The sequence below is a fragment of the Salvelinus alpinus genome, chromosome 14, assembly GCF_045679555.1.
Source record: "Salvelinus alpinus chromosome 14, SLU_Salpinus.1, whole genome shotgun sequence".
NCBI lineage: Eukaryota > Metazoa > Chordata > Actinopteri > Salmoniformes > Salmonidae > Salvelinus > Salvelinus alpinus.
The window spans coordinates 50,263,901-50,276,978 of NC_092099.1; the positions used below are offsets into that span (position 1 = coordinate 50,263,901).

Genomic DNA, 13,078 nt, shown 5'->3' on the forward strand with positions numbered 1-13,078 from the left:
GGCAAGGCAGTATCATGGTCTAGCTAGCCATGGCAAGGCAGTATCATGGTCTAGCTAGACATGGCAAGGCGGTATCATGGTCTAGCTAGACATGGCAAGGCAGTATCATGGTCTAGCTAGCTATGGCAAGGCAGTATCATGGTCTAGCTAGCCATGGCAAGGTTGTATCATGGTCTAGCTAGACATGGCAAGGCAGTATCATGGTCTAGCTAGCCATGGCAAGGCAGTATCATGGTCTAGCTAGCTAGCCATGGCAAGGCAGTATCATGGTCTAGCTAGCCATGGCAAGGTTGTATCATGGTCTAGCTAGACATAGCAAGGCGGTATCATGGTTTAGCTAGACATGGCAAGGTTGTATCATGGTCTAGCTAGACATGGCAAGGGGATATCATGGTCTAGCTAGACATGGCAAGGCGGTATCATGGTCTAGCTAGACATGGTAAGGCAGTATCATGGTCTAGCTAGCTAGCCATGGCAAGGCAGTATCATGGTCTAGCTAGCCATGGCAAGGCGATATCATGGTCTAGCTAGCCATGGCAAGGCGGTATCATGGTCTAGCTAGACATGGCAAGGCAGTATCATGGTCTAGCTAGCTAGCCATGGCAAGGCAGTATCATGGTCTAGCTAGCCATGGCAAGGCAGTATCATGGTCTAGCTAGACATGGCAAGGCAGTATCATGGTCTAGCTAGCTATGGCAAGGCAGTATCATGGTCTAGCTAGACATGGCAAGGCAGTATCATGGTCTAGCTAGCCATGGCAAGGCAGTATCATGGTCTAGCTAGCTAGACATGGCAAGGCAGTATCATGGTCTAGCTAGACATGGCAAGGCAGTATCATGGTCTAGCTAGACATGGCAAGGCAGTATCATGGTCTAGCTAGACATGGCAAGGCGGTATCATGGTCTAGCTAGACATGGCAAGGCAGTATCATGGTCTAGCTAGCTAGCCATGGCAAGGCAGTATCATGGTCTAGCTAGACATGGCAAGGCGGTATCATGGTCTAGCTAGACATGGCAAGGCAGTATCATGGTCTAGCTAGACATGGCAAGGCGGTATCATGGTTTAGCTAGACATGGCAAGGCAGTATCATGGTCTAGCTAGACATGGCAAGGCAATATCATGGTCTAGCTAGACATAGCAAGGCGGTATCATGGTTTAGCTAGACATGGCAAGGTTGTATCATGGTCTAGCTAGACATGGCAAGGGGATATCATGGTCTAGCTAGACATGGCAAGGCGGTATCATGGTCTAGCTAGACATGGTAAGGCAGTATCATGGTCTAGCTAGCTAGCCATGGCAAGGCAGTATCATGGTCTAGCTAGCCATGGCAAGGCGATATCATGGTCTAGCTAGCCATGGCAAGGCGGTATCATGGTCTAGCTAGACATGGCAAGGCAGTATCATGGTCTAGCTAGCTAGCCATGGCAAGGCAGTATCATGGTCTAGCTAGCCATGGCAAGGCAGTATCATGGTCTAGCTAGACATGGCAAGGCGGTATCATGGTCTAGCTAGACATGGCAAGGCAGTATCATGGTCTAGCTAGCTATGGCAAGGCAGTATCATGGTCTAGCTAGACATGGCAAGGCAGTATCATGGTCTAGCTAGCCATGGCAAGGCAGTATCATGGTCTAGCTAGCTAGACATGGCAAGGCAGTATCATGGTCTAGCTAGCTAGACATGGCAAGGCAGTATCATGGTCTAGCTAGACATGGCAAGGCAGTATCATGGTCTAGCTAGACATGGCAAGGCGGTATCATGGTCTAGCTAGACATGGCAAGGCAGTATCATGGTCTAGCTAGCTAGCCATGGCAAGGCAGTATCATGGTCTAGCTAGCTAGCTATGGCAAGGCAGTGTCATGGTCTAGCTAGCTAGCCATGGCAAGGCAGTATCATGGTCTAGCTAGTTAGCCATGGCAAGGCAGTATCATGGTCTAGCTAGCTAGCCATGGCAAGGCAGTATCATGGTCTAGCTAGCTAGACATGGCAAGGCAGTATCATGGTCTAGCTAGCTAGACATGGCAAGGCAGTATCATGGTCTAGCTAGACATGGCAAGGCAGTATCATGGTCTAGCTAGACATGGCAAGGCGGTATCATGGTCTAGCTAGACATGGCAAGGCAGTATCATGGTCTAGCTAGCTAGCCATGGCAAGGCAGTATCATGGTCTAGCTAGCTAGACATGGCAAGGCAGTATCATGGTCTAGCTAGACATGGCAAGGCGGTATCATGGTCTAGCTAGCCATGGCAAGGCAGTATCATGGTCTAGCTAGCTAGCCATGGCAAGGCAGTATCATGGTCTAGCTAGCCATGGCAAGGCAGTATCATGGTCTAGCTAGACATGGCAAGGCGGTATCATGGTCTAGCTAGACATGGCAAGGCAGTATCATGGTCTAGCTAGCTATGGCAAGGCAGTATCATGGTCTAGCTAGCCATGGCAAGGTTGTATCATGGTCTAGCTAGACATGGCAAGGCAGTATCATGGTCTAGCTAGCCATGGCAAGGCAGTATCATGGTCTAGCTAGCTAGCCATGGCAAGGCAGTATCATGGTCTAGCTAGCCATGGCAAGGTTGTATCATGGTCTAGCTAGACATAGCAAGGCGGTATCATGGTTTAGCTAGACATGGCAAGGTTGTATCATGGTCTAGCTAGACATGGCAAGGGGATATCATGGTCTAGCTAGACATGGCAAGGCGGTATCATGGTCTAGCTAGACATGGTAAGGCAGTATCATGGTCTAGCTAGCTAGCCATGGCAAGGCAGTATCATGGTCTAGCTAGCCATGGCAAGGCGATATCATGGTCTAGCTAGCCATGGCAAGGCGGTATCATGGTCTAGCTAGACATGGCAAGGCAGTATCATGGTCTAGCTAGCTAGCCATGGCAAGGCAGTATCATGGTCTAGCTAGCCATGGCAAGGCAGTATCATGGTCTAGCTAGACATGGCAAGGCGGTATCATGGTCTAGCTAGACATGGCAAGGCAGTATCATGGTCTAGCTAGCTATGGCAAGGCAGTATCATGGTCTAGCTAGACATGGCAAGGCAGTATCATGGTCTAGCTAGCCATGGCAAGGCAGTATCATGGTCTAGCTAGCTAGACATGGCAAGGCAGTATCATGGTCTAGCTAGACATGGCAAGGCAGTATCATGGTCTAGCTAGACATGGCAAGGCAGTATCATGGTCTAGCTAGACATGGCAAGGCGGTATCATGGTCTAGCTAGACATGGCAAGGCAGTATCATGGTCTAGCTAGCTAGCCATGGCAAGGCAGTATCATGGTCTAGCTAGCTAGCTATGGCAAGGCAGTGTCATGGTCTAGCTAGCTAGCCATGGCAAGGCAGTATCATGGTCTAGCTAGTTAGCCATGGCAAGGCAGTATCATGGTCTAGCTAGCTAGCCATGGCAAGGCAGTATCATGGTCTAGCTAGACATGGCAAGGCAGTATCATGGTCTAGCTAGACATGGCAAGGCGGTATCATGGTCTAGCTAGACATGGCAAGGCGGTATCATGGTCTAGCTAGCTAGCCATGGCAAGGCAGTATCATGGTCTAGCTAGCTAGCCATGGCAAGGCAGTATCATGGTCTAGCTAGCCATGGCAAGGCGGTATCATGGTCTAGCTAGACATGGCAAGGCAGTATCATGGTCTAGCTAGCTATGGCAAGGCAGTATCATGGTCTAGCTAGCCATGGCAAGGTTGTATCATGGTCTAGCTAGACATGGCAAGGCAGTATCATGGTCTAGCTAGCCATGGCAAGGCAGTATCATGGTCTAGCTAGCTAGCCATGGCAAGGCAGTATCATGGTCTAGCTAGCCATGGCAAGGTTGTATCATGGTCTAGCTAGACATGGCAAGGCGGTATCATGGTCTAGCTAGCTAGCTATGGCAAGGCAGTATCATGGTCTAGCTAGCTAGACATGGCAAGGCAGTATCATGGTCTAGCTAGTTAGCCAGGGCAAGGCAGTATCATGGTCTAGCTAGCCATGGCAAGGTTGTATCATGGTCTAGCTAGACATGGCAAGGCGGTATCATGGTCTAGCTAGACATGGCAAGGCGATATCATGGTCTAGCTAGACATGGCAAGGCGATATCATGGTCTAGCTAGACATGGCAAGGCGGTATCATGGTCTAGCTAGACATGGCAAGGCGATATCATGGTCTAGCTAGACATGGCAAGGCGGTATCATGGTCTAGCTAGACATGGCAAGGCGATATCATGGTCTAGCTAGACATGGCAAGGCGGTATCATGGTCTAGCTAGACATGGCAAGGCGATATCATGGTCTAGCTAGACATGGCAAGGCGATATCATGGTCTAGCTAGACATAGCATGGCAGTATCATGGGTTTGCATCCCAAAGGGGACCTTGTTCCCTATGAACTGCACTTCTTTTGAGCAGAGCCCTTTGGGATATATAGTGCACTACATGGGAAATAGGGTGCCATTGAAGATGTAGCCATGGTGATTGGCAACATACTTTGTGTTCTAAATTATGTTTGCCTGCCCTGCAGACCTTCAGCTGTCACTGGGGAAGGGTGTGGAACTGGCCAATTAGATTAATGTAATGGTGCGAAATTGGAAAGACTAACAGCCTCCTCGTCTGTTTGATCACAACAGATGGCCTCCATGAACATTTTCCAACCTCTGGGGACCAAGAATTGAGAAGGGAAGGGAGCAACTAGGCTACATGCTCTTAGTCTTAGTGTTTTACTAGATTAGCAGAGTGCATGATGGGTTAAACTGTACTTGACACTATAGGTCTACATCAGAACAATTGTGTGAGAGAGATAAATGTCTTGGCTGGTGATAACAGCTATAAAGAGAGGTAAATGTCTTGGCTGGTGATAACAGCTATAAAGAGAGATAAATGTCTTGGCTGGTGATAACAGCTATAAAGAGAGGTAAATGTCTTGGCTGGTGATAACAGCTATAAAGAGAGATACATGTCTTGGCTGGTGATAACAGCTATAAAGAGAGATAAATGTCTTGGCTGGTGATAACAGCTATAAAGAGAGATAAATGTCTTGGCTGGTGATAACAGCTATAAAGAGAGATAATGTCTTGGCTGGTGATAACAGCTATAAAGAGAGGTAAATGTCTTGGCTGGTGATAACAGCTATAAAGAGAGATAAATGTATTGGCTGGTGATAACAGCTATAAAGAGAGATACATGTCTTGGCTGGTGATAACAGCTATAAAGAGAGATACATGTATTGGCTGGTGATAACAGCTATGAAGAGAGATAGATTAAACTACAGTATATGTTTGTAAGGACTGAGTTACCCCAGACAATGGTTTCTCAGAGTCCATATTAGAAGTGTGACTATATTAAACCAATCCAAAATAAGGCCTTCGATGCATTCCAAACTCTTTTATCCATCTTAATTATCCAGATGTTTCATATTTTTCTGGCCAGATTTCCTAAACTAATGTTATTAACACAGTTTATGGTATGAACTTGCAAATCTTATTCAACGTTTCAGGACCTCTGTATACACTGAGTGTACAAAACATTAGGAACATCTTACTAATATTGAGTTGCAGCCCCTTTTGTCCTCAGAACAGCCTCAATACGTCGGGGCATGGACTCTACAAGGTGTCAAGTGTTCCACAGGGATGCTGGCCCATGTTGACTCCACAGGGATGCTGGCCCATGTTGACTCCACAGGGATGCTGGCCCATGTTGACTCCACAGGGATGCTGGCCCATGTTGACTCCACAGGGATGCTGGCCCATGTTGACTCCACAGGGATACTGGCCCATGTTGACTCCAATGCTTCCCACAGTTGTGTCAAGTTGGCTGGATGTCCTTTGGGTGGTGGACCATTCTTGATACACACGGGAAACTGTTGAGCGTGAAAAACCCAGCAACGTTGCAGTTCTTGACACACTCAAACTGGTGCGCCGGACACCTACTACCATACCCCGTTCAAAGGCACTTAAATATTTTGTCTTGCCCATTCACCCTCTGAATGGCACAACCCATGTCTCAATTGTCTCAAAGCTTAAAAATCACTATTTAAGCTGTCTCCTCCCCTTCATCGACACTGATTGAGGTGGATTTAACAAGTGACATCAATAAGGGATCACCTGGATTCACCTGGTCAGTCGATCATGTTCCTAATGTTTTGTACACTCAGTGTGTAACTTATTAAACGTTTCAGGACCTCTGTACATAGCTTATTCAAGGCGGAATAGGTTGTTGGCGATGTCTGTTAAGGTGATTCGTTATGGCTGTCCCAGTGCCCTGTGCATGACACCTTCTAAGTGTGTGTATGTTTCCGCAGCTACTCCATTCCCAGGCGGGTTCAAGTGCTTCACCTGTGAAGAAGCACCTGACAACTATGAGTGTAATCGCTGGGCGCCAGACCTGTACTGCCCGCGAGGTGAGTCAGACCACTAGGACAAACCATTGTTCTTCTCAGCACCGTTGACGATTACATTATGACTTCAAGCTCAGGAAGTAATACTCAATGTGTAAATTCTACACTCCCTCTGCTCTCGGATAGGCCTACTCTTATTTTGTATTTAGATTAGGTGTTCTTTCCTTCTCTGAGTGCTTCCAACAAAGTTGTAAATTCCCACTCTGTTGGTTCAATGGAAGCCTCTGTACCTGGGTATTATTGAGTATAATGTCACCCTGCTGTTGTCATGGTTAGCTCATAAATAGCTAACCTCATCAAGAGAGTTAGCGTGGCGCACCACAATCAGGCCAGATTTACAGCACTCTCTTAAGGACTAATAAGTTACTGTGGCCGAGCCCTAGACAAGACACATTCTTTGTATGAATAACAACCTCATAGATTGTTGGATAGAGAGATGCTGTGCTTGACCTAAACTTCCTGGAATGCACTGTGTAACGTATGGCAGAGGCTCCAATTCAGATACCTTATGGCAGGGGCGTCAATTCAGATACCTTATGGCAGGGGCGTCAATTCAGATACCTTATGGCAGGCGCGTCAATTCAGATACCCTATGGCAGAGACGTCAATTCAGATACCGTATGGCAGAGGCTTCAATTCAGATACCGTATGGCAGAGACGTCATTTCAGATACCGTATGGCAGAGACTTCAATTCAGATACCTTATGGCAGAGACTTCAATTCAGATACCTTATGGCAGAGACTTCAATTCAGATACCTTATGGCAGAGACTTCAATTCAGATACCGTATGGCAGAGACTTCAATTCAGATACCGTATGACAGAGACTTCAATTCAGATACCGTATGGCAGAGACTTCAATTCAGATACCGTATGGCAGAGACTTCAATTCAGATACCGTATGGCAGAGACTTCAATTCAGATACCGTATGACAGAGACTTCAATTCAGATACCGTATGACAGAGGCTTCAATTCACATACCGTATGGCAGAGACTTCAATTCAGATACCGTATGGCAGAGGCTTCAATTCAGATACCGTATGGCAGGGGCGTCATTTCAGATACCGTATGACAGAGACTTCAATTCAGATACCGTATGGCAGAGGCTTCAATTCACATACCGTATGGCAGAGACTTCAATTCAGATACCGTATGGCAGAGGATTCAATTCAGATACCGTATGGCAGAGGCTTCAATTCAGATACCGTATGGCAGAGGCTTCAATTCAGATACCGTATGGCAGAGACTTCAATTCACATACCGTATGGCAGAGACTTCAATTCAGATACCTTATGGCAGAGACTTCAATTCAGATACCGTATGGCAGAGAATTCAATTCACATACCGTATGGCAGAGACTTCAATTCAGATACCGTATGGCAGAGGCTTCAATTCAGATATCGTATGGCAGGGGCGTCAATTCAGATACCTTATGGCAGGCGCGTCAATTCAGATACCCTATGGCAGAGACGTCAATTCAGATACCGTATGGCAGAGGCTTCAATTCAGATACCGTATGGCAGAGACTTCAATTCAGATACCGTATGGCAGAGACTTCAATTCAGATACCTTATGGCAGGCGCGTCATTTCAGATACCGTATGGCAGAGACGTCAATTCAGATACCGTATGGCAGAGGCTTCAATTCAGATACCATATGGCAGAGACTTCAATTCAGATACCATATGGCAGAGACTTCAATTCAGATACCATATGGCAGAGACTTAAATTCAGATACCGTATGGCAGAGGCTTCAATTCAGATACCGTATGGCAGAGACTTCAATTCAGATACCGTATGGCAGAGACTTCAATTCAGATACCGTATGGCAGAGACTTCAATTCAGATACCGTATGGCAGAGGCTTCAATTCAGATACCGTATGGCAGAGGCTTCAATTCAGATACCATATGGCAGAGACTTCAATTCAGATACCATATGGCAGAGACTTCAATTCAGATACCGTATGGCAGAGGCTTCAATTCAGATACCATATGGCAGAGACTTCAATTCAGATACCATATGGCAGAGACTTCAATTCAGATACCGTATGGCAGAGACTTCAATTCAGATACCGTATGGCAGAGACTTCAATTCAGATACCATATGGCAGAGACTTCAATTCAGATACCGTGTGGCAGAGACTTCAATTCAGATACCGTATGGCAGAGACTTCAATTCAGATACCATATGGCAGAGACTTCAATTCAGATACCATATGGCAGAGACTTCAATTCAGATACCGTATGGCAGAGACTTCAATTCAGATACCATATGGCAGAGACTTCAATTCAGATACCGTATGGCAGAGGCCTCAGATGGAGTTAGTCTGTAGTGTTTTTATCCCACAAACTCTGAACAGAAAAAATAACAGTTTCTCTCTCAATTCTTAGTACCTCGTTAAGCTGAGTTAACTCAGTATCCATCCATGCTAACCAAAAAGTGGTATTGTAGGTACCAGGTGAATATGTCTTATTTACTATCTTTATTATTCTAAACAGAGTCTAGATACTGTTACACGCGGCACAAGATGGACATGGAGGGGAACAGTGCCTCTGTGACAAAGCGTTGTGTGGCTTTGGGAGACTGCCTCTCTACTGGATGCTCTGAAGAAGACCATGAAGGAACCAGGGTAAGGAGTGGGAAGTATTCAATAAGGGGAATAGTGTTGAGAGGTTAGATTCAAGATGAGAAGGTGAGAAGAGGGGAATAGTTTGGCCTGGTGTTGGGAGGTTAGAATGGAATGATGTGGGGTAGGGGTTTCTCTGGCGTAATTATTCTGGTTGACTTTAGGCATGGCATTTTCTTACTTGGAAAATAAGAAACATTTATTATATTAAGCAAACCAGACGGCACCATTTAAAAAACATTTTTTTTATGGATAGACCGGTGGCACACTCATACATTATTTACAAATGAAGAATGCGCGCTTAGTGAGTATGCCAGATCAGAGACAGCAGGGATGACCAGGGATGTTCTCTTGATAAGTGTATGAATTGGACCATTTTCCTGTCCTGCTAAGCATTAAAATGTATCAAGTACTTTTGGGTGTCAAGGAAAATGTATGGAGTAAAAAGTTATTATTTTCTTTATGAATGTAGTAGTAAAGTAAAAATAAAAGTTGTCAAAAATATAAATAGTAAAGTCAAGTACAGATACCCCCAAAACTACTTAAGTAGTACTTTAAAGAATATTTACTTAATATTGGCCGGGGGGTCAGAACCAGAGTCAGACTATGTGAACATGGCCCTTTATGTTACGGCCTGTCCATGTCTCCACCACTTAACGGTGCTTTTGAGTTCATCTGGAGATCCTCCACAGTGCTCACTCCAGTACACTGCCATTCTAATTCCTGGTGAAAGGTGTGTCCTCACAACCTCGGAAGTCTGCATGATTCCCCTGGAGAGAGGGGAGAGACAGAGAGGAGAGATGGAGCAGAGAGAGAGAGAGAGGGGGGCGGGAGAGAAAGAGAGAGCAGAGAGAGAGAGAGGGGAGGGAGACAGAGAGAGAGCAGAGAGAGCGAGGGAGAGCAGAGAGAGAGGGAGAGCAGAGAGAGAGAGAGAGAGAGCGCAGAGAGAGGGAAAGCAGAGAGAGAGAGAGAGGGAGAGCAGAGAGAGAGGGAGAGAAGAGAGAGAGCAGAGAGAGAGAGAGAGAGGGAGAGCAGAGAGCGAGGGAGAGAAGAGAGAGAGAGAGCAGAGAGAGAAGCCCGCAACAGGAAAAGATAGAGCTTGACCCTTATATAAAAGTTGGACATTAACTTTATGAAAGGATGTGTGAAATATTTCAAAATAAGCATTCCCTTTAGAAGTAAACGCTGTATTCAATACTATAGACTATATGTCTGTCAAAGGCTATACTAAAGGCCCGATGTCTGTTAGTAAAAATGGAAAACTGCCATTGATTCCACTGGAGGAAGGGAGGGAGAGAGAGAGAGTGTTGTATCTAATGGTGAAACTTTTCTCCTTAGGTTTGCACAGCGTGCTGTGAGGGGAATATCTGTAACCTTCCTCTCCCCTGGAACCTGACGGAGGCTGTGTTCGCCACCACCTCACCCCTCAGCGGCACCACAGGGCTCTCACAGTGCTACACACTAACATCCATCCTGCTCTACTTCACCCTGCTCAACTCCAGCTATGTCTGACCAGTGGAGAGAAACACTAATATATATAGCATTTTATTTAACAGTTGAAGGTCTGATATGACTAGATGGACTCAATATACACCCTATGGAGATAGGACTCACTACAGGTTTTGGACAATTTATTTCCCTTTTAATTCAATAGGAAACCAGTTTTGATTATCTTTCATCGTTATGCAGGGCCTCAATAAAACAAGCACTTAGAGCTCGACACTGCTTCTGAAACAGGCAATATGGCTGTCAATCTTGAAGGATCAAACATACTAAATATCCCAGTATGACACTGCATCATTCTCCCCCTACTAGTCTTCTGCACAGGGACAGAAGGAGGGGAAACTGTGGCGTGTTTGGACTCGTCAGTAGGCTATAGGCCATTGTAAAAGCTGCAATATTTTCCAGTGATGAGGAAGAGTAACAGACAGACAGCAGCTTCTGTGAGGATTAGTCTGCTTGAAACTTTATTGTGCTTTTATGTTTTCACATTTGTGAGTCAGTTCCCCATGTTGTATGTTTGATACATTATGTACATATACATAGTATTTATTTTTTTAAGGAACATGGTTGTTAGACAGTGAATGTGTATGTGTGAAATGTTAGCATTTAGGTAAAGTGGAACAGATAACATAGGCACTGCTCATGCTTTTATGTGTAGTATGTGGAAAGTATTTTTAACAACAGAAAGAGAGCCTGGTGCCCATCAAACAAACGTATAACGCTTTGCATGAGGTGGTGTTTCTGTTGTGGAAAAACTATTTCCTCAAACCTTAAAAAGGATTCAAGTTAATTACAGGTCTATTTTGGCTTAACATTTTCCGATGATGAAAAATAAATCTGACTTTCCACACAGTACAGTAAACTACCCCCATAGCTAAGCACAAGGCTGCTGTACTGTAATTCTAGGATTTATAACTGATCATTGCAGTTTTAGTGAGAGGCAACAATGCATGACACCATTATTTACTGATACTACATTACATATGCTCTTAACCAGAGCTCCTTACTGTAGTGAGGGTATACATGTTCATACTTGTCCCCCATGGGAATTGAACCCACAACCTTGGTGTTGCAAGCACCATGCTATACCAACTGAGCCACACAGGAAACGCACCATGCTCTACCAACTGAGCCACACAGGAAACGCACCATGCTCTACCAACTGAGCCACACAGGAAACACACCATGCTCTACCAACTGAGCCACACAGGAAACGCACCATACTCTACCAACTGAGCCACACAGGAAACGCACCATGCTCTACCAACTGAGCCACACAGGAAACGCACCATGCTCTACCAACTGAGCCACACAGGATGCTCTTTAGTAGTCTTTTACTCACCCCTGTTTTAATGTTTTCCGTTCTCGTGACACATACCTCTGGTGTTTATATGGTGTTTTGTGACATGTTTGTCATCCATCACTCTTTGTTGGCCGGTGTGGCTGCCTGGCCGGCCGAGAAAAATGCAGAGTTAGCAAATACAGTGTTATTGTTCTCCAGGCTTTTATGATTTGTTTAGGCTGACCGCCCGAGACATAGAGGAGACCGGTAATTTCAAATGGTATTTGAACCAAGGTGTGCACGCCTCCATCTCTACTGTCTGTTCAGTAGCACTACAGGCAAATACTAAGAGGAAAAGAGTGAAGCGTAATTTACAGATGGCAAACGTTTTTATCTACTGTAGTCTGCTCTGTTCACATTTAATAAATTACATTTTGTTTTTTTATGGCGGGCCTTGTGTTTTCCAATATCATAGCAAGATTTTATCCTGTATTCTAAGCCTTATCCAGAAATGAGAATTGCACCAAATTTGCATTTGTCTGAGGATGGTGCTGGACCATCTGAAATAAACAGAAAAAGGGGCAGCTTTAAATAAAGGTTTAAATCCAGGTCATGTGACGATTGCTCAAAACACAGGGCCCTATTTATGGGGTAACAAAGGGATTCTTTGGGATTTTGGCAATGAGACCCTTTATCTACTTTCCTAGAGTCAGATGAACTCATGGACACCATTTTATGTCTCTGTGTCAAGTACGAAGGAAGTTAGAGGTAGTTTCGCTGTTAGCATGCTAGCAGATACCCATAGACTTCCAGTCATTGCGCTAAAGCTACTTCACATTGGCTCGCGAAATTACCTCTAACCTTCATACTGGACACAGAGTCATAAAAATTGTATTCATGAGTTCATCTGACTCTGGGTAAGTAGATAAAGAGCCTCATTGCCAAAATCACAAAGTATCCCTTTAAGGGCTAGAACATGTTGTTTCCCTTTAAATCAACCAGGCAATACTAGAGTTTATCTTTAAAATATTTCACACGGTCTTTTGCATTGTGACCTGAGTTTCAACATATCTTGCCAGATGTTGCCTTACTCTGACTCTAGAGAAGCACCGTACAAGTGTGTTTGCATGAGTTGATCAACATTGATAATGTGGCTGTTGCATGTTATGTTGTGCCAATTGATATTATGTAAATATCCTCTCTGTTTTTTTATATGCAATGTTTTTGTAAATAACTGTATATATAGATGTGAACGACTTTGTAACTTCATATTAAAGATGAAGACATGA

The 13,078-nt window shown here is 45.0% G+C and overlaps 1 protein-coding gene across 1 annotated transcript in view; it reads left to right on the forward strand.

Annotated features, from left to right (window-relative positions):
- The window catches only part of LOC139539020 (ly6/PLAUR domain-containing protein 6-like), a 46,013-nt gene extending 32,935 nt beyond the window's left edge, over positions 1–13,078 (forward strand). Inside the window, exons 3-5 of the mRNA XM_071341696.1 lie at positions 6,282–6,380; positions 8,877–9,007; positions 10,343–13,078. Coding sequence (XP_071197797.1) covers positions 6,282–6,380; positions 8,877–9,007; positions 10,343–10,516 — 404 coding nt within the window. The 3' untranslated portion in view covers positions 10,517–13,078. The remainder of the gene's footprint in view (positions 1–6,281; positions 6,381–8,876; positions 9,008–10,342) is intronic.